The following is a 25,601-nucleotide window of genomic DNA, read 5'->3' as shown; positions in this document are numbered from 1 at the left end:
TCGTCGACGGTAAGCCCATGTCTGGCTCGCTGGTGACTTTTGGTCTCTACTTTTTCCACAATGCGCATGAGCTGGTCCGATCGGGCTTCGGTCCTTACTTCTACCTGCCCAAGATGGAGAGCCATCTCGAGGCTCGCCTGTGGAACGACGTCTTCAACCTCTCGCAGGACTACATCAAGATGCCACGTGGTACTATCCGAGGTACTGTCTTGATCGAGACCATTACTGCCGCTTTTGAGATGGACGAGATCCTGTACGAGTTGCGCCAACACTCTTCGGGTCTCAACTGCGGTCGATGGGACTACATCTTTTCGTTCATCAAGCGCCAGCGTTACACGAACGGCTCGATCCTGCCCGATCGTTCGGCGGTGACCATGACGGTGCCCTTCATGCAGGCCTATGTCAATTTGCTGATTCAGACTTGCCACAAGCGCGGTGTTGCCGCGATTGGTGGTATGGCTGCTCAGATCCCCATCAAGGACAACCCGCAGGCCAACGAGGCAGCCATGGAAAAGGTGCGTGCGGACAAGCTTCGCGAGGTGCAGGCTGGTCACGACGGCACTTGGGTTGCCCACCCTGCGCTTGTCAAGATTGCGCTTGAGATCTTTGACAAGCACATGCTCGGACCTAACCAGTACCACGTGCGTCGCGAGGAGGTCAAGGTTTCGGCTCTGGATCTGCTCAACTCGAACGTTCCCGGTCAGATTACGGAAGCCGGCGTGCGTGCCAACGTAGCTGCGTTGCTGGTGTACTGCGCCAACTGGCTGAACGGTCTTGGCTGTGTTCCAGTCGCTAACATGATGGAGGATGCTGCTACGGGAGAGATCTCGCGTCTCGGACTGTGGGCATGGGTGTACCACAAGCAGAAGACTGCCGAGGGCAATGCGATCACGCCTGCGTACGTCGACCGCATCCTTGACGAGGAGGCGGCCAAAGTGACCAAGATCGGTGCTAGTGTCGAGAAGGCCAAGCGTTACATTTCTGAGCAGGTTCGTGCCCCTGCGCCGGACGAGTTCCTTACTTCGGCTCTCTACTCGCACCTTCCTCACCAGCACGCGCCTGCGCGTATCTGAGTTATGCCGAAGAGCCGTCGTCGTTTGTTCTTGCGTCTCTTGTTTCTCGTGTAATGTATGCAAATACTCTCTGATGGCAGCTGTGAGTGTTTTGAGTGGTTCATGTGAGGAGTTCAGTGCTTCAGGTGTGATGGGCTGCCTACTTTGAGCTGAAGAAAAGTTGTTGTGAACGTTGTTGTCAAGTTTATGGTATGAAAGCTAGAAAGTGAAGCGGGCTTGAACGGGAATCTTTCCAACAGCCTAGGAGGAGGGTTGCAATCAAGAGGAGATGTGCGGACATTCACGATTGGACAGGCAAAAAGTGAGCAAAAGCAGACCGTCCATCTCTGGATGAAGCTGGCGCTCAGAAATATCGATGTTTGGAGCGTCGAAAGCGAGCTGCTCGCTCGTTGCTGAGACAAGCTCAATCTACTCGGCAGGGTTGGGAAGGGCTGTTCCAGTGAGGATTATGCAATGAGAAACGAAATTTCAGCACGATCAGTTTTAACTTGACTAAGCTGTGACAGTCCAGATCGACGATCTTGGTTTGGGTGAGCGCGTGTCATTGCCCACATGGAGCGCAGACGCACATCTTGCAGAAGAGAGAGATGCCATAACATTTCACGCCGCACGTCGATTTTGAATCACAGTCACGAGTCGCGAGTGCTTCTGCTCAGTCACGATCAAGTGAAAGGATTTATGGGGGGGGGGGGGTTTGTTTTTCTTTCTTTTGTTCCTCTCTGCTTTCCACTTTTGTTTTCTTTCCACTTTTTCTTCTTGTCGTATCGATGCGTCCGGTGTAGAACCCACGTGTACAGACCTGGTCTTTGCCGGGTAGATGCGAGGCACAGAAATGATGCGAATGGGCATGTCAGGATCATCAGTTGTCAAAGAGGGAAATGAAGAGACGTGCTTGGAATGTACGTGAATCCGAAGCTCCGTACTGGCCGGCGTTTGAAAAAGGCAAGACGCGTGCGTCCCACCGCAAGCGAACTAGTTGACTCTGGTGGGGTCTTCTGACAAGGGTATAGATGGTGTGCGAGCGTCTGAATGCCGGCTCGGACTAGGGAGCGCAAACATGTTGAAACGATTCCAGATTGGTTAAAACAACAACGCTGAATCTTGGAGACCTTTGCAGTGCAGTGGAACGATGAGAGCGGTGGAACGGTGGAACGGTGGAAACGGGCGATCGGTGGATCGGAGTGAACTCGGACTTGCGTTCGCCGATCTGTTGCTGCGGGTGGCTGCGGATTGCGGGCGGGTTTGGTGATTTGTGACTCAAAACTGTGATTGCTCAGTGCGGTGGCGTAGCGTTTTGATACTGCTTACGCACAACTCGGCCGGCGACAGGAAGAACCGAGTTCAGCTGCACAACCAAGTGGCTTGTAAGTGAACCCTACGTGCTCCTTTTCTGCCGGATCTGAGCCCGACGACGCCTTGCGCGATCGTGGAAATCACAACTTTATTACTGGTCCCATAGCACAAATTCGCTCGACTTGCAAATCGTGCATGTTGGACCAAGATGAGGTATCAAGAGCCTCTTCCTTCATTTGGCCTTTCCACCGGTAGAACGGCAGACGCCAGCGCAAATCTTGCGCTGCTGGTTGTTCAAGGCAAGCTCCAGCCGATCCGAGCTACACTCTTGTTTCTCTTGCTCTCCTTGTGCATCGTAAATTCAATTATGCGTGTCGCCCGTTGGTCGTTGGTTCTCTCTCTCTCTCTCTCTCTCTCTTTTTCTTCTTCACGTTTTTCCTGCAGAATTTGGATAGCAGACCCCAAAGTGATAGAGGGTGTTGTGCCTGGGGACATGGACAGATGCATTTTCGAACCCCCTTCACGTTTGTCCGATCTGCGGTCGACATCGTGGTGATTGACGCTTCATAATTTATGATTAATCCTCACACGTCACGCACGATTCACACTTCACGATTTGTTCGTTGGTGTTTCTCACGTCTTCACGCTTTGGTTAATTATTGTTATGGCAGCTCCGGTCTGTATCTTACTTGTGACGGCAACCAGGTTCTGCGGTTGCCGATGAGCGTCAGCATCCAACTTCTGACTTGGTTTCTTGCGCTCCAATTTTGAATCGAATCGCGAATCATGAATGTCGGAAGAGTTGCACAGGAATGGCTGCTGCTCCGCTGCTCTTGTCCTCTCTATAGCCGTTTGCTAGGGTGGGGTGCCTCCTCACCTTCCACTGCCGTAATTGTACAGTACGTATCCTGATCACGTACCACTCTGCCAATGCACAACACATTCGGTACGCTTGCTTCTCCCGTCACACAGTCTCGCATCTGATCAGACACGCCCTTCCTCTTTCTCTCGTCGTGCAGCTCTACACTTTTTAGCTCTGTGTCGACCTGATTCGACTGCGGTGTGCGATTCACGATTGGTTGGTCTTTGAACGCTTCACCTGCACGCCAGTCAACATTACCAACTTGATCTCCAGCGAACAACGTTATCCTCCTCCATCTATCTCGCACATCCCAATTCTGAAGTCGCTATTCTAGTCATCTTAGACGTCCAAGGGGTTAGGGACCCAATCCCCAGATTCGTTTCCTCTTCGCGAGGCCCGCTTTGCGCCCATTCCACCCCTCGCGCATCTGCTCGCCACTTTGCACGACCATCCATCTCTTTTGATATTGACATCAGTCTGATTGGTCTGCCCCTTTTCTTTTCACCAACCCGTCTCAACCTAGTTCAGTTCAGCGATACTCCAGTTCTAGCAACTCGGGAGTATCTCCAACCTCGGTCACCATTCCCGCTCCACCTGCTCGTCAAGATCCTTCCCAACATCCTCCGTCACGCAAGCGTCCCATAAAAGAGCCGTCTGGTGACACATCTGTACCATCACAAGCGGCCTCACAAGCCACCCAACCCGCTCAGGCAGCTCCTGCCGCTGCCTCGTCTTCGACCAAGCGAGCGCGCTTCGAGAGCTCAAGCGGTGGAGCCCCCTTCACGCCCTCTTCCTCCACCGCCAGCACTTTGATTCACACCAGCGCACCGCTCACTCCGTTCCAAGACGCGCTTGCCGGCCCTCACTACGTTCCTCTACCTCCTACTCGTGCCATCTCTACTTCCAGGGCCTACCCGCCGCCTCAATCCGCCAGCAGCACTGGCTCCCAGTCTCATCTCCCAACTGATCCGCTTGCCCCGCACAGCAATCCCGAATCACCCGCCACTTCCAGCTCGGCTCCAGCTCCTCGACGTTTACAATCCACCCGCTTTCGACCCTCGTTCACCCTCAGCTAGCCTAGTCCCTTTCCCTTCCAACTCCCCTTCCTTCTTTGCAGAATCTTCATCCACCAGGATGTTGATCTCTGACGAGTCGGTCAGGGCGCTCTACTTTGCGCCCACGCCCATGCTCGTCCTCGATCACAACAGACGCATCCGTATGATGAATCGCCCATGTGAGAGCATCTTTCTCATGACTGGCGTCAGTTGCATGGGTCAGATGATGGAAAAGCTCATCATCGAAAATCACCGTGCCGACTTCTACACAGCAATCCAAGAGGCATCGCAGGTCCGAGCCACCGCTGCTTGGGCGCCACCCGTGCTCACCCGTCTCACCTTTCTTCAGGACGATCAGAAGATGTTTTCCGCAGACATGGCCATCTCGGCTTGGCATCCTACTGACGAAGTCTTCTCCGAAACTTTCAACAGCCATTTCGCAAAGAGTCTCACATCCGACGCCGAAAAACAAGCCGGAAACGAGCAACCTCCCTTTACAACACCCAATCGCTCCGATTCTATCGAGTCCAGAGGCGCTCCACTTCCGCACGAGTCGTACTTCACCATCAGCATCGTACCCACTCGTCTTGCCGAGCGACGCATGAGTCCAGCCGACTTGCAGCTCAGCAAGGCCGAACAACTCAAGGAGGGTGTCTTTCACACCATCGAGACTGCCATCATGGCTCTCTCATCCGACGGCTCCACCGTGATCCGCAACCGCGCCTGTGATGAGATGCTCAAGATGTTTGAAAAAAAAAATCCCCAAGACAAGCCCAAGAAACAAGAGCAACCCAAGCCCCACAAAGAGGGCGTCGAAGTCGATCTTTCCTGGCTCTCCGACGTCATGGTCTGCTACACCGAGGACTTCAGCGAGCCATTCCCCGAGCAAAACTGGCCCATCTATCGTGCCGCCATCCTTGGACAATTCACAAAGCCTGTCCGAATCGGTTGCGTTGCCACCGACACCGGCGTCCGTCGCGTATATGAGATCGTTGCTAAGCCAATTCGCGATGCTGGAGGCTTCGGACATCACATTGGTGGCGTCATCACTCTTGTCGATGTCACAGACACGGAGAAAAAGTATCGCCTCGAGGTCGAGAAGAAGGGTGAGGAATATTTCCGCACCATCTGCGACAGCATGCCCCAAATGCTCTGGACCGCGGGCCCCGATGGCACCGTCGATTGGTTCAACGAAGGCTGGTACCGTTTCACGGGTCTCGACTCGCAGACTCTCTTCAGCCTTGGCTGGCAACAATGCTTCCACGAAGACGACATGGCCGAAACCAATGCTCACTGGTCACATTCTTTGCGCACTGGCGAGCCATATCAAGTCATGTACCGAGCCAGGAGGCACGACGGTGTCTGGAAGTGGATGCTTGGTCGCGCTTTGCCTGTGCGCGAGCCGGGTTCAAATAAAGTCATCAAGTGGTACGGCAGTTGCACGGATTGCGACAGCGAAGTCAAGGCGCTCGAAGCGTCGCGCAAATCCCAAACACAGCTCACAAGCGTCATTAACCACGCCCACGTCACCATCTGGGCCATCGACCTAGATGCCATCATCACCATTGCCGAAGGACCGGGTGTGCGATCCTTGCGGCTCGCCCCCGGCACGCCGAATGGCTCGGACGGAGATGGCTCGGGCTCGGGCTCGGGCAACTCGCTATCTGGATCGCTTGGTGCTGGCACCGTCAATGCCCGCAGTGACGAGAGCAAGGACGCAGAGTCGCAGACCAACAGCCAGAGTGTCGTCAGCGGCCCAGGCAAACGTGCAGCGCAACGGAGCATGATTGGCCGTAGCATCTACGAGGTCTGGGATTCGCCCGGTATTCGAGAAGCCATCGGCCGTGCCCTCAACGGCGAGTCGGTGGTTCAGGAAATGGAGATCGAGGGTCGCTGGTTCCGTACACAGTACACTCCTCAGCGCGAAGAATCGTACGATCATGAGGCCAACGAGGGGACCATCATTGGTGTCGTTGGTGCCTCGATGGACATTACTGACCGACGACGTGCCGAGCTCAAGCTTGAGGAATCCATGCATGAGAGGTCACGTGCCCTTGCGGCTGAGACCGCCGCCAAAGAAGCTAGCCGCATCAAGTCCGAGTTCCTCGCCAACATGAGCCACGAGATTCGAACCCCTATTGCCGGTGTCATCGGTCTCTCGGAGCTACTTTGCGATACGCAACTCTCCCAGGAGCAGCGCGACTTTGCGGAAAACATCCAGCGATCCGCCGACGCGCTGCTCACGGTCATCAACGACATTCTCGATTTCGAAAAGCTCGAGCTTGGTAAGATGGATCTCGAGAAGACCGCCTTCAACCTCAACGTGGTCATCATGGACACGCAAAAGATGTTGACGTTTGCTACTCAAAAGAAGGGTCTCGAATTCCGCAACGAATGTCAGCTCAACTTTACGGGTCAGATTGTTGGCGATGCAGGCAGGCTGCGGCAAGTGTTGACCAATTTGCTCACCAACGCAATCAAATTCACCGCCGTCGGCTCCATCACGCTTCGTGTCATCGAGACTTACGAGGACCAGAAGAGCCTCCACGTACACTTTGAGGTGCGCGACACGGGCTGTGGTATCTCACAAGCTACTCTCAAGAGGCTCTTCCAGCCATTCAGTCAAGCCGATCCCTCCTTTGCACGCCGCTTTGGCGGCACGGGCCTTGGTCTGTCCATCTGCAAGAACCTCGTCGACCTCATGGGTGGTACCATTGGCCTCGAGTCGGTCGAGAACAAGGGGTCAAACGCATGGTTCAGCATCCCGTTCGAGAAAGTGCAAACGCTCGAGTCGAGCGGCGACTCTTCGCCTGACGAAGAGGCGATCCCCGAGATCCAGATGGACGAAGCAACCAGCACCCTGGGTGTCAGCGAAAACCCATTGCAACGACCCAGGAAGGATATCTGGATTTTGGTGGCCGAGGACAACCTCATCAACGCACAGATTGCCCTCAGGACGCTCAAAAAGATGGGCTTCAGCTGCAAAGTGGCCAAAGATGGCCTCGAGGCGATCGACGAGGTGGGCAAGCGCTCGTACGATCTGATCCTCATGGACTGTCACATGCCCAACTGCGATGGATACGAAGCGACCAAGCGGTTGCGCAAGTCGGATAGCGTCGACATCCGCACGACCCCCATCATTGCCATGACCGCCTCGGCGATTCGCGGTGACCGTGAAAAGTGTCTGGCAGCGGGTATGTCAGACTACCTCTCCAAGCCGGTCAAGAGTGCTGCACTGGAATCGACACTGGTTAAATGGCTATTTGATCCTTCCACTCGACAGAGTCTCTCGAGGTACGTTGCGCCGCCCATGCACGGCGACTACTTTGGCTCAAAGAGGCCAGGGGGAGGACTCGAGATCACCATTCCAGGCCCTGGCGAGCCTGGCTCACCACCCCGGCTGATCGAGCGCGACTCAACTGAAACGGTGATGGGGCCACACTCGATTCAATCCGGACGCCGCGGCTCGTTCAACCCGATTGCCGAACGTGAAGCTGTCGCCGCTGAGATTGCGGCTTCCGCCACACCGGTGGGAGGGGTGTCGTCGAGATCGGTCGAATTTGCCAGTCTGAGCTCCGAAGCTGGCAGCGCGACGCCAGAAGTGATCTCGCATGAGGGTCACAGTGCTATTAGCGCAAGCGATGAAGATGGCGCCTCTGGCGCTGAAGGTAGCTCCAAGGCGACGCCCCAACTTGGCAAGAGCAGCAAGCGTCGACTGTTGCGCAAAGGACCAGTCAAGGTGATCGCCGAGGATGTCGTACCGACCAAGCTTCGACCGGCACCTAAAGTGCTCTCTGCGCCCGAGTTGGCCCTGGCTGGGAAACCACCGATCTTTGTGCGTCGATCGTCACGCGAACAGGGCGGCTTGGGACGCGATCTGGAGGGCGAAGTGGTGCGCGCCATGGAAGACGGCGCTGACGGTCCTTCGCTCGGCGTTGCCATGGAGGAGCGACCAGAGGAAGAATTGACCGAGGCAGAAGCAGGTCACATCCACGTCACTGCCTAGGCAGGTATTCGTGATTGTCTGAGTTGCACTCGCAACTCGTGACACCATGCCCTTGAGTTACTTTCATCTTCAGTTGCCAGTTTGGTTTTTTTAGCTTTCGTATCGTCACGCGTTCGCCACTCACGATTGTAGCGCATGCTCACTTTGAAGCGTTGCGCTGCGCGAAGCTCGCACTTGTCATGCTCCACTGTTTCAGCTTTCGACATCATAGACGGCTTGGTGGATGCTCACACTTTTGTACGCACGATGTACTTTTAAGCAGCTCAGTCTTGTATTTCTTTGGACGCGATTCAATCGTGGAATGACGATCATCAGTTGAAACATGGTCTGTCGTCGGATGGGTTTGGGATGTGGGGCTGGTGAATGTGGATTGAAATGTGCGGTGCAAGCCAGTGGTGAGAGCGCAGGAAGTTAAGTTAGATGACAAAGAAGGGTTCGGCGTCGGCGTTGGCGGCGGCGGCGTCGCTGTCGCTGTTGAAATGCATAGCGTCGTCGTTGTCACTGTTTGCTCGGTCTGCTTTGTTTCGCTGTCGCTGCTGACGTTTGTCCTTTTGCAATTTGCGGTAGTCGTCGTTCCAGTCGTGCTCGTCATGGTCGTCCTGTGGAGGCTCGTGTTTGGCGTTGGAGCTCGATTCGGCAGCTTGCGTCTTGAGAAACGTGCGCTTGCGTGCGCGCTTTTCCCTGTTGGCTAGTCGAGCTTGTTTTCGCTCCTTCTGAGCCGACCACGCGCCTTTTTCGCGCTCGAGCTTCCTCTTGTTCTTGGCACGTGTCGCTGACGAATTCGGATGTGCATCATCCGAGTCATGGCTATCACATTGGTCGTCTTGCAACTGCGCCGCATCATCGACGCTCGCTTTGATGCGCGCTGGTGGTTTGGCTTGGTCTCCAGAGAGTTTGGCTAAACGGATGCGTTGCTTGGCTTTGTCTTTGAACGGAATCGAGCTGAAATCGATCGGTTCTTGGTTGTATATTAGCGTACCGGCGGATTGGCGCGATTTGAGCTCGGGCATGCTGGGCAACCGAATCAGTGCGAACGCTCTCGCCACTCCGGCTAGATCCAATTCGTTGATGCGAAAGATGTACGACATCTCGTGCTTGGTGTACGCGCGTACATAGCTCACGTAGGCTCGGATGGAAAGCTCAAAGATCTCGCGATCGGTCTTGGCGAGGTCGCGAATCGAGAGCTCCAAGTCGTGCGCGGATGCATCGTCTTCTGCTGGTTCCAAGATACCGTGTAGTGTAGAGGAGAGGTAAGGGTAGGGTGACAACGGGATGCGCTTGACGCGCATGTACGAAACGAAATCTTGCTCGCGTCCTGTGTGCAGCATCACGATCGCGCGACCGTTGCGTCCAGCTCGAGCCGTACGCCCACATCGATGTGAAAACACCTTGGGATCCGTAGGCGGATCGTACTGAACCACGACATCCACATCGGGCAAATCCAACCCCCTCGCCGCTACATCCGTACAGAACAACACGCTGGCCCCACTCGCTCCGCTATCCAATGCGGTACTTGCCACAAATGTATCAAACATACTCTTCCTCTTGCTTGGAGTCTGTTTTCCATGCAACGCGTACAGCTTGACCCGATGTTGTCGTAATATCGACACTTGACTGAACACCGAGTAAAAGTAGTTGACCTGCGCACACGTGCTAAAGTAGACGATCAACTTGCGCGCTCCACCACTGATCGCGTTCTGGCTCGATTCAAACAGCACGATCCGTGCAAGTTGCGCCAGCTTGTTTTGCGCTCGACAGAGTTGGTAGAGGTTTTGCAGTGTCGCTGGTGTACGTCTCGAGTCATCGATACTCGAACTAGTTTTGTGTTTAGCTTCCACTTTGACCACGACCCGAACGGGGTTTCTCAGGCCGATCCGGACGAGCTCTGAGAGCGCATCTGTCATTGTTGCACTGAAGAGGCCTGTTCGACGTTGTTTGGGCAGAAGCGATAGGATGCGACGTAAATTTTCGGTGAAGCCCAGATCGAGCAGTCGATCCGCTTCGTCCAAGACGAGCACTTCCAGGCTGGATTTCTTGACACCCTTTTTGGATAGCAACTCTTCCAGCCGTCCTGGGGTTCCAACCAGGATGTCGGCGCCCGAATCGCGCAACTGACGATAATCATCGAGCGGTGTGCATTTCGATCCTCCAACCACCAACTGAGCACCCGAAATCATGTTTTTGCGTGCAACTAGGTGATTTGAAGACTTGCGCTTGTTATTGAGCGCGGTGGAAGCATCTGGATCGGTATCACTATCGCTTTGCGCCTCTTGCTCGTCTTGCTCGTCTTGTTCATCTTGATCTTGCTGCTGCTGTGCTTGGACATGCGCGTGGTTCTGTGCGTCCAGAAACATGACCAACACCTTGTAGATCTGTTCTGCCAATTCTCTCGTCGGGCTCACGATCAATGCGCCCACCTCGTCCTTCTTGAGCCTCGTTGTTCGTCTCGCCAGCATCTCGAGCACAGGAATAACAAATGCCAGTGTCTTTCCCGATCCGGTTACTGCTTCCACTACAACATCCTTGTGCGACACGAATAGCGGGATGGTTGATGCTTGAACCGGCGTCATCTGGCCAAATCCCAGGTCCGAGAGTAGCGAGACAACCCACGGTGTGAGTGGCGGTGTGAGTTTAGTCCAACTACCAGCATACGACGGGGCTGATCGAAGCTCTGTTGGCCCCGAAGACGACGTGGTTTGCACAGATGGTTCTGCACTCATCTTGACCTCGACACTCGAACGCCAGGATGTTGCTATAACCCGATAGTCGCGTTGCAAAGATGCTAACGTAACGCAGAACGAATGGTGAATGTGAACATGATCCGAGAAGCAAAAAAACTCCATGTTTGGACCCTTGATCACAGATTCACGATTCCTCCTCCACTCTCATTCAGTAGTCGTAAATCGACCGACTAAGTCACGAGTGGTGAGTAAAACCAAACCCGAAAAAAAACCAAGAGAGGAGAAAAAACAACTGCAGCACCTAGGATTCCCGCGTGGTCCCCCACCGCAGTACTGACTAGGCGACGACATGCTTGACTGCGCAGATCGGACGGGATGCGGTATTTTCATGTCTCTATGGCCGCAGATATCCAAGCGGAAGCCGGGCTAAAATAAATACTTGTACTGAACAATAATGCCCTTGCTTGTGACTCAATCCAACTGGATGACAACGGGGAACTGTTGGCCTCAAATCGACAAGTGACCACCAGTACGCAAAACATCCACACACGTGAACTGCACGCAAACAAATCACAAATTCGCTGCGGACTCACTCGTTGTGGAAGCCGCCTGCACATGACTTTCGAAGCATTCACAAAGCGCGCGGATTAGAGAGGGGTATCGTCGATACAAAAGCCAACTGCAAACAAGCCTACAAGCAAACGGAGCAGCCTCGATGGGGATCACTGAATCACACACTCCTTCTCGCGCAGACCCATGGCCTCTAATTCCTCCTGTCGACGATCCTTTTCATTTTCCTTGTTCTTCTCCTTGACCTCACGAGGGAACCAAGTCTGTAGATACTTGTCGGCCTCTTCGTCCATGTTTCGACGATCGGCCGTCTTGACCACACCGCGCGCTCTGCAGAGCGGACAATCGTCTTTGCCCTGTCGTTGCAGCTTGACCAGACAGCGCAAGCAGAAGAGGTGCGAGCAGTCGAGTCGGACCGGTCGCCATGCTACCGATGTGCAGATGGCACAGCTGTAATCGTCGACCGCGGGTAGGATCGGAAGAAGCGCTGTGGTGACCAGCGAGAGCAGGATGTGTGGGAGCGATTCCGAAAGGATCCCGGTTGTAGCTGACGGTAGCAGCGCGGCGAGCGAGGGATGTGCTGCGGACGAGACAAGCGCAGTCGAGATACCGTTGGTCACATCAGCTACAGGCTCCAATGCCGACGTTGGCACGCTCATCACACCTCCCGAGCCCACAGCCTTGATCCCCATGGCACGTCGAGCCGCCTCCTGCTGCGCCATGAAAGCACGTAAATCGTTGCTAGCCGTCAAAGCCGTCCTCTTGTCGTGTTTCTTGAGAATCTTGCGTGCTGCCTCCACATTGACCCGCTGGAACTTCTTGACATCAAGCAGGGCAAAGTTAAGACGCAGGAAATCTTCGATCGCCGCTGCACTCGCCTGGTTCTTGAGACCCTGACTGCTTGGCCCTGATCCAAGCTTAAGCTTGACCAGTCGCCCCTTTCTGCCCGACGTGGGCACGGGCGAGCTCGGATCGTGGATCCAACCGCGCTTGGTGAGCTCGATAGCAAATCGTTTCAACCGAGCTTCGCTTTCATCAATGCTCAGCTCGCCGCGATCCTTTTCACGTTGACTTTCAAACACCTGCATGTCGACCCAAAGACCAAAGATCTCCCTCCACACGTACAGATCGTTTTTGGTGGCATATGGACTCGAAGCGCGCGCGATCGCCGAGCACAACGACTCGGTCTCGAATACAAAGTTGTCGCGCTGGTGCGACTGGATGTTGGAGAGATTCTGTAGCGCGTGCGTCAGCGTGTCCAAAAACTGCGTATCGGCGGTGAGAGGAATCACAATTTCGCGCGAGCGCGTACCACGTTTGCGACGAATCTCGGTTTGGCGCTCAACCTTTTGCTCTCGCGTCTCGCCCTCGGGACCATCCTCGGGGATGTTGGAGAAGCGCCGGGTCGAAGAGACGGGGAGCTCGGTGATCTGCTCTTCAAAGCTCTTACTGCTGCTGTTGTCGTCCGAGACGATGCGAGCATTCTCGACGTCTTCTTCGCCGTCGGATGGCAGTGGAGACTCGATAAAGAGTCGAATGCGTGGTACCGGGTGCTCTGGCGTTCCACCGAGCTCGTATTCGGCACGCGCACGTCGTCCGAATTTGCCCTCGACCCAACGGTGCCTTGCTGGACTGGCACTCTTGTCGGTGCGCGAGGCATGGGGAGGTGCAGCCAACAATCGACCGCTAACAGCCGAATTTGAGCTGGGATCCCAATCTAGCTTTGCCTCCTCCCTCCATTTGCTGGCGCTCCAATCGTGGCGACCTGGGCTAGGCTCGTGAGGACGACTGGATCCAACAGCAGCACTACCATCGGAAGGCCTCTTAGACAGACCCATTGCTGCCAAGTCTTTGCGACCAAGCCCTGCCCATCTATCCGAGTCTGGGCGTGCATCGGCGCTGAAGGAAGCTCGACCACGTGTTTCTGACTGTAGACCAACATTGGCCAGTGACGAACTGACCTCTTGGATGCCATGGCTGTAACGGCGTGGCTTGGGTGAAGTGGGGACGACTAACAAGTTGGATCCATTTTGCTGATTCTGTACTTGTTCTGGTTGGAGCGCAGTTGTTGAAGCGTCTGAAAGAGCGTTTCTGCCTGGGGACGAGGCTCTTCGGATCATGTCGACAGAAAAGTCGCTAACCCACTTTCCTGCGGGGGTGAGCTTGTCACGAGTGTCCTCTTGGTCTTCCTGTTCTGAGCTGTTGCCCGAGTCGTCTGCCAGCGCAAAATCTGACTCGACGGCGTCTGCTGGTAGTGGCTTGGGTTTCGACTTTGGCGAAGCGTGCGGGGACTCGTTTGGTTCATCCTCCGGGCGAATCAGAAGCTCTCGAAGGACGTCGGCGCCGAGACCGATGGATTCGAGTTCGGCAACAACACCATTGATGAGCTTCTTGAGATGCTTGTATTCGAGAGCGCCATTCCGCCATTCCGCAGGGAACGCGGGATCCGCCATGGTCTCCATGTACGTCTTGCCGAACTTCATCTTGACCGCTGCGCACTGAGCGCTATAAAGTGTGAATCGACGTCAAAAATGGGTGTTGATGCGATGTCGCAACGGAACGCGCCGAAACGACTCTTGCTGTAATGATCAGATGGTGGTGGTGGCACCGAAAGCAAAGGGAAGAGAAGGCTGGATGAGATTCAATCGTGAACGCATTGCTTTGCCAAGTATGGGTAGCGTGTACGTGGTAGCTGACTGTCGCGTGTTAGGGTTAGCAGCAGCTAATTGTCAATGCGGAGGAGCGAGGGTAAAGGGTCGAGGGTGTCAGTGCCGTCCGTGTCTATGGTGCCGAAAGGGCTCGCGGATGCATCGGTTGGCAGCGTGGAAATAACCACAAAAAAAACAAAAAAAAGTTGGCGTCGCTGGCTGAGCTGAGTTGGAAAAAGGAAAAGGGAAAAAAAGTACCTGTCGAGAAACATCGCTCATAAGCGAGAGAAAAGAGGTGCCTGAGCCAGAAGATCCGTGGTCCACGCTTCGTAATTTGTGCTAAGTTAACTATTTGTGTCAGTTTTACTGTACTGTGCTGTACTGTCGGGTCACAACGCATACCGCCCATTCGTGATTCTCGCTTCAATCAACTTTTTCATACTGCCGAGTTAATTATGTGCGGTCAATTTGTGTTTACGACAACCCCGACAGAATCCACTCGGCACTTGAGCGGCAGGGCGGCGTTAACGAAATCAGCAAAATCTCAATAAAAATAACTTTTGGTGGACTTAACTCAGTATTACGTTCTCGTCACTTGTATACATTCACGATTCACGATTGGCAATAATAACGATTGGAAAAACAGAACGTAACGTAGTATTCACGATTAAGAATAAGTTAACCGATACAATATGTGGACACGTTTTGCACGTTGAACCAACAAAGGTTTGGTGTTAATATTAATCGCGTGAACTAAGGCATAGCACGTCTTGCTCGATAGACACGTTCCGACGCTGAACAGGACTTGGCATTATTCAGGATTCGTGATTCTCGATTGCCAATGTCAGAACAGCCTCTGACTAGGTCACGTCCAGATTGCCATCATGGCGCAGTCTACGTTGCAGCAGGCTCAGACTCAGCTAGTAAGGACATGGTGCAATCAAGAATCACGAATGTGGATGTTGTGCAATTTATCGAGATCTTGGCAGCAAACCTAGCTGTCAGTCACGAGTGACGATAGTGCAGTCTCAGAAAAACATCTTGTTGAGCTTATCCTTAGCCGCTCCTTTGACTGCTGCCTCGCGCGTGCTCTTCAAGAAATCGCTTGCTCCGCGTTCGAGCGACGTCAGTCCATCCTCGATGCCGCTCATCATGGCGCCACGTGCCTTGAGAAGATCTATGTTCTGGTAGCCCGTGTGCCAGGCTGACTCGGTTGATGCGGCAACCGTCTTGGCTTTGCTCGCATCCGTTCGAACTGCAGTCAGACTGGGCGCCGCAGCACGTTCCTCTGCGCGCTCTCGCCCAGCTTCCGTTTGTGCAGCCGGGACATGGGGCGGTCGATAGTCGCGTGGTGGCAGCGCATCCCCGAGTCTCGGCGGATCTGGTCGCTGGGGTCCTGCAAGCACCGCATCCATCTGAGCACCGACGGAGAGCACGCCTGTTGTCTTTGTGCCGAACCATCCCGCAATGCTGGTAGCCACTCCAGCTGCCGAGCCTGCTGCGCCCGGATGCACCGGCATAGCATGGCTGAGTGTCGGGTTGTACAGTGTCAGGCTGGGCTGACCGGGTCGACGCAGAGACGCAAATGTGGTCCACAAGCGCACATCGAGGCTGCTGCACACTTCGACAAAGTCGCCATGCGCGTCGAACGAGATCGAAGGCTTTCCCCCCAGCACCTCGCCTACGGTCCGATGGTGTCTTTGCAGACGAATAATGGATTCCAATCGAGGCAAGCTCAACAGCCGGATGCTCGTCGGCGTCACCACCGCGGCCACTCTGTCTTGCAATCGCTCGATGACTCCGCAACCCAACACGCGCTCTCCAATCTCGGCGCGTGAAACGATGGATCCAGTCACACCATATCGAAGCGTCAGCTGTCGATCCGTGAAGCCCAGCATAATATCTGCAGGCGGCATTGACGTCTCTGCCATTGATCCGATTGGACCATATTGTTGCTCTCGCAAAGCCTGTTGCAGATCGTATGGAAGACCGTCACGGCTTCGTCCACTGAGGTCGACAATATGGATGCCTCGAATCTCACTCATCTCGTCGAGCTTCTGCGTCACGGTGCGTTCCGCCAGCCACATATCGAGCGTCCTCTGCAACGTCCAAATCGTGGTCAGTCCATTGGCACGCATCACGATGAGACGTGGAGCCAGGCTGGGATCCTCGGCGACGCGACAGACGGTGAAGGAGAGATGAACGATCGGACTCCTGGACTCGGCCTCCAATGTCTTGCGTAGAGCCTTGTCGTCGCGGGAACCACCAGAGTTGGTATCGTGCTGATCGCCAAAACCTTCTTTGAGAATGAGTTCAGCACTTCGAAAGTCCATGACCGCTAATGCCGTTCCGCAAGCTACCGCCATAAAGCCAATGTTGCCCGACGCGAATGCGGACACTTCACCTCGCATTGGATCAAGCATCAGATTGGGCTTGAATCCGTCATATCTTGGATCCGCAAGTTGTCGAAGGAAGATGACCTCGTCGTGGTCCGCCGTGGCTTCCGACGCAGATGGGCGGCTTTGAAGTGGCGTAAGAAAAGGGCCAGCAGTGGACAGAGCTTCTCGACTCTGGTTCATGTCAGGTGAGTCGTGCTTGCTGAGTCTTTTGGGATCGCGACGTGGACGTGGTGGCGGAACGCCAGCCGATGCTTCTATGGCGTGTGTAGGCGGCGAAGCCATCTCTGAAGGATATCCATTAGCTGTATCGTGACTGCCACCGGCTACGCCCAGCTCCCTCATAGCCTGGGACATTTCGGCATCGAGCAGATGCGACGAGCCAGGTGGAGAAGCGAGCGAACTCGAGGATCGATGAGCACGACACGCGCTTGTGACTGGCGGGATCATGAGGCTTGGCTGATTGGCTTCTTCTCTCAGCATGTCTTGCTCGACTTGATCCTGAATCGCTTCTGTCTCGCTAAGCTGAGCAAATCCGAATTGCCAATGTACCACTTGTCCCGTCGAGAGGGCTACAGTTGTCTCGAGGACCTCAGATGCAAAATGGACGTCTTGAATCCGAGCTTTGCCACGGATTCGATCAAAGGAAGGATGGCCCATCATCAGAGGACTGCCGAGGAGCTTCCTGGTGTCGATGGTGAGGTGCGGCAAAGGCGACGGGAAGCCTTGCTTAAGCCAGATGCGCGGATTGTCTGGCTGGTTGCGCAACTCAGCTTCATCGACCTCCCCCATAAGGAGCAAGTGAGGACTGACATCATAGAAGCGCACCGTACCGTCGAGATGCCACGTGAGCAGAAGGCGGAACTTGGCTGACCGAATCAAGTCCGTAATACCATCAGTGCCTTCACCGGACAGAGATGCCGAGGCTTTGCCTCCTGTCAATATGAGCGGTGGCCTGCTGTTGTTGTGGGAGGACTTGAGGGCAGAGGCAGCAGCTTCCTGCTCTTGTTTCTGGTTCAAGCCAGTCACATCGAGAGGGCCGACAAGCTTCCGGTACGCATGAGGAGTTAATTCCTCTAGCTTGGCTCCAAGTATCGCACCTCCGCCCGCCAGCGTGAGAGGCAAGGGGAGGTGCAACTCCTTCGGTGGACCAACAAGGGATGGGTCTAGATGGTGGCCCTGCTGGTGGCCGGATGTTGGAGCCGGCTGATCTGGTGTGAAAGACTGCGGTCGAGGAGGGAATGTAAAGCACGCTAGACCGCGTGCGGCAGCAGGAGGTGGTAGTGTTGGCAGAGAGGGATCCGCTGCCAGTAGCACTACTACAGCTGTGGGATCGTAAGTGCCAGAATAGTGAGGGTTGCTCCTTGGCAGCAGCAAAAAGTCTTCAACTACGCTCGAAGTTGGATAGACAGTTTCGCATGTAGGAACGAGTGAGTCATAGAGCGCAAGACGTAGCTTGTGGTTTGCCTCAACTGTTCCACCACTCCACAAGGTGAGACTGCTAGTGTAGGGCGGTAGGTGGGCAGTGAAAAGCCCAGGAGGGTCGATACCGGCTTTGGCCCCACCCAAAACGGTAAGCACTGTGCCTTTAATGGAGCCGTTGGTGGGCTCATGAGAGGAAGCGCTGCGCTGGCGTGCATGTGACTGCCAGCCTGCGGCGCTTTCAGTAGCCATGTCGATCCAGCCTTTTTCGGGAAACCCGGACCATGCCAATTTGAAGATGGGCTCGATTAGTGGCCGTTGAATATCCATGAGGGCCGGATCAGTAACAGGCTTTTCCACATCAAGGCTGGTCAGAGTTCGAACCATGATTGGCTTGTCATCGTCGCGGATGGACCAGAAGGAAACGCAGCCGTCTTCGTGGCCCATGGCGAAAACCTCGGCGTCTGGTCGCCAAGCGATGCATGTGGCGGGAGGTGCACGCTCTGTCCATACCGATTCTGGATTGCCGCCAGAACCCAGCGCGCCTGGAAGTAGTCGCAGCTGAAATGTCTTGAGGACAGCCCGCTCGCGAATGTCGAGAAGGATGGCACCACCCTCGTAAGCCAATAGCAAGTGGTTGATGTCCTTGGGATGAGTTTTGATATCGATGATCAGCGGTACATGGCGACGGCTAGGTGCGTCGGGGACGCCAGACTTGCGCAGAATCTCTTCTTCCTCCCACCAGAGATTGGGGACACGATATGGAGAAGGGCACATGCGTTCCAAGTCGAATGTGTCAACGGTGCCATCGCGAAGGCCAAGAAACATGTGGGAGTGGGCAGAAGATACTTCGATACAGATGACCTTGTTGCGTACGGTGTGCATACCCACTCTCTGTGGTGTGTCGGGATGTGGGGGTCCCGTGATGCTGTGTCCGGTTGCAGCGCTCGAAGCACGGTATTGGTTGGTAGACGTACCATGAGCGGCTCTGATTTGTGGGTCGGGTCGTGCCAGATCATAGATGCTGATGTTGTCCTTCTCGTCGATGCAGATCAAGAGTCCAGCGTCGGACTTGAAGGCGAGGTGATTGACCTTGTGCGCTGGTCGTAGTGAAAAGGAAAGCTGGACCGCAGGCGATCCAAACAGATGGATGGTGCCCAGGGTGGTGCCGACAGCGAGGAAGCCCTGGACCGGTTCAAAGGCCATGGCAGTGACCTCACCGGGAAGAGCAAGCCCAGCGAGAAGGCCTTCATTGAATGTGCCGGCACTACTGAGATGCACATTCGCCAAAGATCGAGACCAGTCGGTCTGAAAGAGGGAGTCGGGGATTTTGGATCCACCCGCCTGTGCTGCGCGATCGCGAAGAGACTTGATCCAAGAGGTAGACATCCTGGGACGAGGCAGCGGGGATCACGCCGCTAGCGTTGCAGCGTTGCGATACGTGAATTAGATGAGCGAGTGTGCAATGAAAAGAGCCATTGGAAGAGTTATCGATGGACTCGAATCCGATGCAAGCCGCTTGCTTGATCGATGCTATGGCGGCACGATGGACCTTGCGCCTGGGCGGATTGTGAGCTGCTAAAGGGCAATTTTTGACGTCTTAAAACGGCTGTGGCAGACAGAATGCTCTTCGTTGATTGCCAAAGCTTGCATTCATGAAAGGGTTGAGGAGAGTCACGAGTTGCTATCGTCAAGGCCACTCTGCCTATGACAGTTACGTGGCTATAATCGTGAATCACAGAATCAATCGCGATGATCACATTCACGATTCACGATTCGGAGCTTTTTGTGGAGGAAATGTAGGTGCAAAGGCGTAATGCGAAGCGGCACACTCGTGACTCACGAACTGCCTGCCTGCGTTTTGGCGTTTACGTGGAGCGTCTTTTGCGAAGCTGAGAAAAAGATGCGATTGCGGTGGATCTGTGCGCAAACCTGGACGCAGCTGCGTGACTTCTTCTGATCGACTCTTAAATCACGTTTGTCGTCACGGCTGAACCTGAACCTGAACCTGTTCGAGTAAGATTCGACTGGATTCGAGTTCACGCTGTATTCGGAACAGCTACTCGGAAGAGCTGAGCTGACCAGCGGCAAGACCGGCATTTCACCGCCTTCTCATGAGATGCGCAAGGTGGTGATCGACGGCCCGACAGCGAGCCAGCGTCAAATCGACCCATGCCAAGTCGCCTGGAGCTCGACATTGACCATCGTACACCAGGGAACGATCCACTGAAACCTCGCTTGCGCTGCAACATATACGAACGACATGTCATCCAAGAGAGCGGGTGAGGCGACGGCCACAGCAGCCGTAGCAGCAACCACGGCGGCACCGCCAACACTACCAAGAGCCCAAATCCCTGTCGAGCACCTACAGATTTTGCTGCAGCGCTTCGAGTCACTTTTGTCATCCATTGTCGGTCTCAAAGAAGAAATCGCGGTGGTGCCCGGTATGGACGAGTGGCCAACGCTGCTGCACCGATATACTAATCTGCTCTCCCATGCCTACTCGCTCTCCTCTTCTCTTTTATCGGCGTCTCCTCATTTTCTGCCGTCACAATTGGCGTCGTTCAACAGGGTGCTCGAGGCGGAAGCGAACAATGCAAATCTGTACGCCGACACCTCTGGATCTTCGTCCCTGTTTGGAGGCATCTTGGGTGGTGGCTCGGATAGTTCTGCCGACGATGGTGTTAAGGCTACCGCTGATGGTTTGCCTGAGCTCAGCTTTTACGACCGCAGCAATCCACTGCCGCTACTACTAGCACATCCTGTGCTGCCGATTCCCGACGACAACATCAATTTCCTGGGCGCGCTGCTTCGAACAGCGCCCGAGGCCGAGATCTCGAAGGAAGAGAGCAAGCTGTTGGAAAGCTACCATGCATCGTCAGCTATAGAGTCGCACGGTGATATCAACGCCGAGCTCCGACATGTCCGAGACGAAATTTTGCAACACGATACGTTGGCACTTCGAGCGCTACGAATTTGGTATCATCTGCGAAATGCGCCTGATGAAGAGGGCAACGTGCTCAATGTACGCGAGCGACTATCTGCAGCGGAAGAGGACGAAGGAGATCCAGGCGACGACGAAGAAGGAAACGAATCCGATCAAGATAAGGATGACGACTCTGAGGATGGTGTGGAAGCTGTAACAGCTCGTGCAGAGCAAAGGCAACGACGCAGAATGGAGCAAAATTGTTGGAGTGCAGACGCCGTTTCTGCCTTTCTGCGTGGTCACACAGCTAGCCAATAAGACGACAAGCGAGCAAGCGATCAGTGTCAGTGTCAGCATCAGCCAGACAAGCCAGTACAAGCTCGTCGTACACGCAGCAACTAGCAGCACATTTGCGAATGCAAGAGCATCTGCGCCATCTTTTGTCAACCTCTGTCATTGTGTCATTGTGTCATAGCGATAGGAGAATCTCGGCCTCTTGCAGATGAGTTTTGGTGTGGTAGTAGAAACGCGCTTATCTGATTCATTGTGCCATCTTGTGGAAGCAAGTTTATTCGAGGCTCGGGAAGGATCAGGTGGTACAAACCCAGCCTCGACTGCTAGCAACGGCTTTCAAATGCGTTTGCAACGTGGAAAGTGTACCGGTACCGCTGTGTCACAAGTCGTGAGTGTGGGAAGGTGGGTTAAGGTACAGGCGTGCACTGTCCATGCAGCCGTGAGTGTGTGCTCGGTGTCGGCTGGCGTGTTACGGGTGTTGAGACCCGGCTCGTTGACCAGCGTGCAGCTGTGAGTGGTACCTTTGGCGTTTCATGTTTTTCGGCTGCAAATCACGAATGTGAAATTCTGGGCTGGACGCGGTGGATGGCTGATCTCATACCGCCGACGTTGGCAATCACGAATGGTCTGCACAGATGCTGGTGATTGCTGAGTAGAGGACAAGGATGGATGGTGACACATCAGCGCACCGGTCGGCATTCCTAAGACGCCAACGGATCTTGACTGGCCGGAACGACGCCAAAACCGCAACGAGCGCAGCCACCTAGAATTGGCCTATCTAGTTGCTTTGAGACTTGGTCGGGCTCTGAGCGATCATGTATAAGCGTCTTTTCCGCTTGCATTGCAAGAGAAGCCACACGATGGAACGTGTGCCAGACAAGTTTTTCCTGAGTCGTGAGTGAATTCACAATTCACAATTCACAATTCACAAGTCACAATTGGGGATCGATCCGTTCCGGTTCCGCATCGTCGAGTTCCTAATGTGAAGCGCTGTGCGACACGGGAGGCTTTGCAGACAAGCCACTGACACTTGACTCGGGAGGCAAATTGAGGCAAATTGACAATGTGAATCACGAATCATGAAATGGGGTTTAACTAGCAACCACAAACGCCTTTTGGTGTTCCGAAGAAGGTCGTTCCGTCTTTTTTATTCTCTTGGAACAACCACAATCACGTATACTCGCGACTAGTAGGCAGTCGGCCATCGAACACGGTCTGGACCCTTTCAGGTTCACAATCACGAATCACAAGTTACAAATCCAATTCAAAAGAGTTCACTACTGTAATTGTGAATTGTCAAGGTTGGCAACAAGCCGTGAGCGTCAAGTTGGATTCGTGATTCACGATTGCAGATTTGTTTTTCGACAGGCTGCCGCTGCCTTTACTCTACCTTAGACGAGCGCAGCGTGGCATATCGAAAATCCAAAATCCGAAACCAAAATCGAACGAGTTGGAAGGCCGTCGGGCTTTGGATTTTGGTACCTTTCGTGATTCACGCTTCATGAATGCTCAGTAGAAAAATCACGAAGGAAAATCACGAATAGGGAAAAGGCAGATCAGGTAACGTTAGAACAAAAACAGCACCAACGAACGTGGGGCCTGACCTGCATCTTGTCTGCCGCCTCGTCGACTTCGCAATCTCGACCACGCAGTCTCGAGCTCGTGGTGTCCGCTCTCGCGCGCAAAGCTTTCAACCCGACACACGTTTTGTGGCGAGGAACCACCTTGCGCCCCGCCAAGATTGCAGTCAAAGCGGAGCCCTCTTGGCAACACTTGTACTCTGCAAGTACTGAGCCAAAGCTTCAACATTAACCAACTGATCCGAGGTGCGTCCTTGGACAGTCACCAACGAGAAAGGCAAGGAGGCGGACCGACTTGAAGACGGGCATTTCGGTCTGGACTTTGCCACAAACGCGTAGAAAGGGCCCCAGTTGCATCCAAGTCACAGTTACGCGAGCAGCCATCGTGCACACATACATCCAATCGCCGTCGTCCGTCGTCCGGCATTCGTATTCACGAATTATTCGTATATTTTTTGGTTTTTTAAAGAAAAGAAAAAACGCAGATCTCAAGACTTGTGTCTCTGGCGTTGTGTTGCTCAACTGTCAAAAAATAACCCCATCACCAATCTAAGAGTGAGTTCTGTCGGGCTTCACTTGTAGCAGCGTGCGTTGGTTGGCAGCGTGTTTGGCTGTTACTTGTCCCCAAATAGGGTACCGTACACGAAACAGGAAAGCTCCAACTGAACCCTGAAGGCTGAAGTTCTGACTCGCTTTGTGTTGCGCCACTGCAACTGTTTTGACGGCTGCTACCAACGCCGCTTCTGTTGCTCTGATCTAAGTTGAGAGTCATGATTCTCGATTGTGGTTCGGCGACAGCTCGCTTGCTGCACGCTTCCGCTGCCGACGCGGGTACCACACCACATCGAACCGGCTTTGCCTTATGCGTCCCGTGAAACTGTGCGTTACTTGTACCAAGTTCGTGGTACGTTGAACGACTGATGGAAACGCCTGGTTCTGCAACGTTTCGTTTCCGACGAGGGCCTGGATCTCCTCCTGGACCGCATCGGCGTCCCTCATGGACAGACACAGCCTGTCTCTTTTCTGCTATTGCCTGCCCTTGCTATCACCGGTTGGCACGCTTATCCTTTCACATCCCCATGCGGCCTCTCTACCACTGTCTAACACAATCCTAGCAGCTCATCGATTTGAATCCCCGCTCGACATGGCTGGTCCCACGAAGCACCGTTCGCTCCTACTCCATTGTGCTGGCGCTTACAGCTCCATTGATCTGCGCATGACATTATTGGAACCTTTTGTCGTGGTTCACCTGCCAGATCGCTCGCCCCTCTTTCTTGGTACACTGACACCGAGGACTACCAGATCTCGGGGAATCGTCCCGTGCAAACAAGAACACAAGCCGCACGGCATACCACCTTCTACCATTCGCCGCTTATCGTCGGGTTCGCCCTTCGATGTGATCGTCCTTGGTGACATGGTCTGTTCGTCTGCCGCTCTTTCTTTTCTAACTCGTCCACCTTTCATTTGCCGCTTGCTTTCTCCCCTTCTGCTCGTCTTCTATCATATTGGAACACGCTTCCGGTACTCTCATTTCCTAGCTAATCTCCATAAGATTGCCATTGTAGGATTCTTTACCAAACGATCGCGCCCATTGTACGGAATCAACCATCATCTGGACCATCTTCAACCACAACACGGGCTCGAAGAAACTAATCGACTTAGACCAGCTTGATTGAACTGCTTGATCGTCAATCGGCGCTCTTACTCGCTTCTCTTCTCGACAGTGCGCAGGTCGCATCACGGCGGCCTAGTTGTTCACCATTACCGCCATTGTTTTGCCCCACCAGCTTCCTGGCTGGTTACACGGACGTAGAGATCCGATGGATGAGAATCGCTACGGTGACAGAGGCAGTTCTCGCTCCCCATCTCGTGGTGGAAAGGACTATACTTTGTCGCAACATACGCGTCCAGCTCGGCAATATACTACGTTGAACACGCACCTGCCAAAACATCTCGATCCACCAAGCCACGATCGCTCGCATCGCGCGCACCAGTACCGAGAGCATGTAAACGGCTATTCGTCGCTCCAACAACAGCGCGAATCCGAACATGCCTATTCTTCGGGATCTGGTCCATCACGCTCGTCAACTTTGACGCCCAATGTCGCTAGCGCCACAGAACAACGCTTGTCACAGCAGACGGGCTACCGTGCTGCTCTTGCTGAAACATCGTCGACGTCGACGCCATCGCTACCCAAGCGATCTGAATGGCTTCTGCTTCCCAGCGTCAGCCATGCACTTTCCATGTACGCCGACAAGTGTCGACGAGAACCTCGCTTTTCGCTAGTCATCCGACAACAGCCTCGACGCGGACTCGCGGTTGGTAATAGTCAGATGTCTCTACGAACCGCACGGTCGGTGCCTATCGACCCACCGCCCGTTTGCGAGCTGCTGATCGATCAGAGTGCAGACGAACAGCTTGTATCGCTTCCGGAAGTCTTTATCCGTGCGCAACTAGTTGGTGCGGATACGCCCATGCAAGAGTGTCTCCCCGATGCAAAGCGCATCGAGCCTCTTGTTGGCGACACACTGCAGAGCGCGCTCAACTCACGCATCGATACACGCCAAGATCAAAGCTTCTTCGTCTTCAAAGAACTCGGCGTGCGCAATCGTGGCACCTACCGTCTGAGGTTCGACTTGTTCGACCGCGTCGGGCTTCGCATTTTCAGAATCGCCTCAGTGTACAGCGATTCGTTCGAGGTTCACGAAAAGAGAAAGCATCCCGGACTTTCGGCATCATCAGCGCTCATGGATGCGCTTGTGGGACAGAGTATGAAAGTACAGTTGAGGAAAGCA

General features: G+C 54.3%; 7 protein-coding genes and 1 non-coding gene across 8 annotated transcripts in view; 4 read left to right on the top strand and 4 right to left on the bottom strand.

Moving 5' to 3' along the window:
- Positions 1-1,073, top strand: part of UMAG_15004 (putative malate synthase) — a gene marked incomplete at both ends in the record, with an annotated part of 1,795 nt that extends 722 nt beyond the window's left edge. Inside the window, one exon of the mRNA XM_011391564.1 lies at positions 3-1,073. Within this exon, the coding sequence (XP_011389866.1) occupies positions 3-1,073 (1,071 nt within the window). The remainder of the gene's footprint in view (positions 1-2) is intronic.
- A 1,501-nt stretch (positions 1,074-2,574) lies between these two features.
- Positions 2,575-8,289, top strand: UMAG_11957 (uncharacterized protein; the record flags this gene model as incomplete). Its single annotated transcript, XM_011391542.1, has 3 exons — positions 2,575-2,655; positions 3,705-4,260; positions 4,346-8,289. 3 exons carry the CDS (start codon positions 2,575-2,577, stop codon positions 8,287-8,289), a joined length of 4,581 nt encoding a protein of 1,526 aa, XP_011389844.1.
- A 416-nt stretch (positions 8,290-8,705) lies between these two features.
- Positions 8,706-11,009, bottom strand: UMAG_03268 (uncharacterized protein; the record flags this gene model as incomplete). The annotated part of the gene is made up of 1 exon (XM_011391382.1): positions 8,706-11,009. One exon carries the CDS (start codon positions 11,007-11,009, stop codon positions 8,706-8,708), a length of 2,304 nt encoding a protein of 767 aa, XP_011389684.1.
- Positions 11,010-11,259: 250 nt separating this feature from the next.
- UMAG_16222 lies at positions 11,260-11,374 on the bottom strand. Its single transcript, XR_897736.1, has one exon. It is a non-coding gene; the product is annotated as a 5S ribosomal RNA (ribosomal RNA).
- A 318-nt stretch (positions 11,375-11,692) lies between these two features.
- UMAG_03267 (uncharacterized protein) lies at positions 11,693-14,023 on the bottom strand (the record flags this gene model as incomplete). Its single annotated transcript, XM_011391381.1, has 1 exon — positions 11,693-14,023. The coding sequence occupies one exon, from the start codon at positions 14,021-14,023 to the stop codon at positions 11,693-11,695; it is 2,331 nt and encodes a 776-aa protein (XP_011389683.1).
- A 1,193-nt stretch (positions 14,024-15,216) lies between these two features.
- Positions 15,217-19,395, bottom strand: UMAG_03266 (uncharacterized protein; the record flags this gene model as incomplete). The annotated part of the gene is made up of 1 exon (XM_011391380.1): positions 15,217-19,395. The coding sequence occupies one exon, from the start codon at positions 19,393-19,395 to the stop codon at positions 15,217-15,219; it is 4,179 nt and encodes a 1,392-aa protein (XP_011389682.1).
- Positions 19,396-20,269: 874 nt separating this feature from the next.
- UMAG_03265 (uncharacterized protein) lies at positions 20,270-21,250 on the top strand (the record flags this gene model as incomplete). Its single annotated transcript, XM_011391379.1, has 1 exon — positions 20,270-21,250. One exon carries the CDS (start codon positions 20,270-20,272, stop codon positions 21,248-21,250), a length of 981 nt encoding a protein of 326 aa, XP_011389681.1.
- A 3,376-nt stretch (positions 21,251-24,626) lies between these two features.
- Positions 24,627-25,601, top strand: UMAG_11956 (uncharacterized protein; the record flags this gene model as incomplete). Its single annotated transcript, XM_011391541.1, has 1 exon — positions 24,627-25,601. A coding segment is annotated over one exon (975 nt), but the record flags the coding sequence as incomplete, so codon positions are not given.

The sequence above is a fragment of the Mycosarcoma maydis genome, chromosome 8, assembly GCF_000328475.2.
Source record: "Mycosarcoma maydis chromosome 8, whole genome shotgun sequence".
Classification (NCBI taxonomy): domain Eukaryota; kingdom Fungi; phylum Basidiomycota; class Ustilaginomycetes; order Ustilaginales; genus Mycosarcoma; species Mycosarcoma maydis.
Note: the sequence above shows the minus strand (reverse complement) of the source record. Positions and strands in the feature narration are given on the sequence as shown.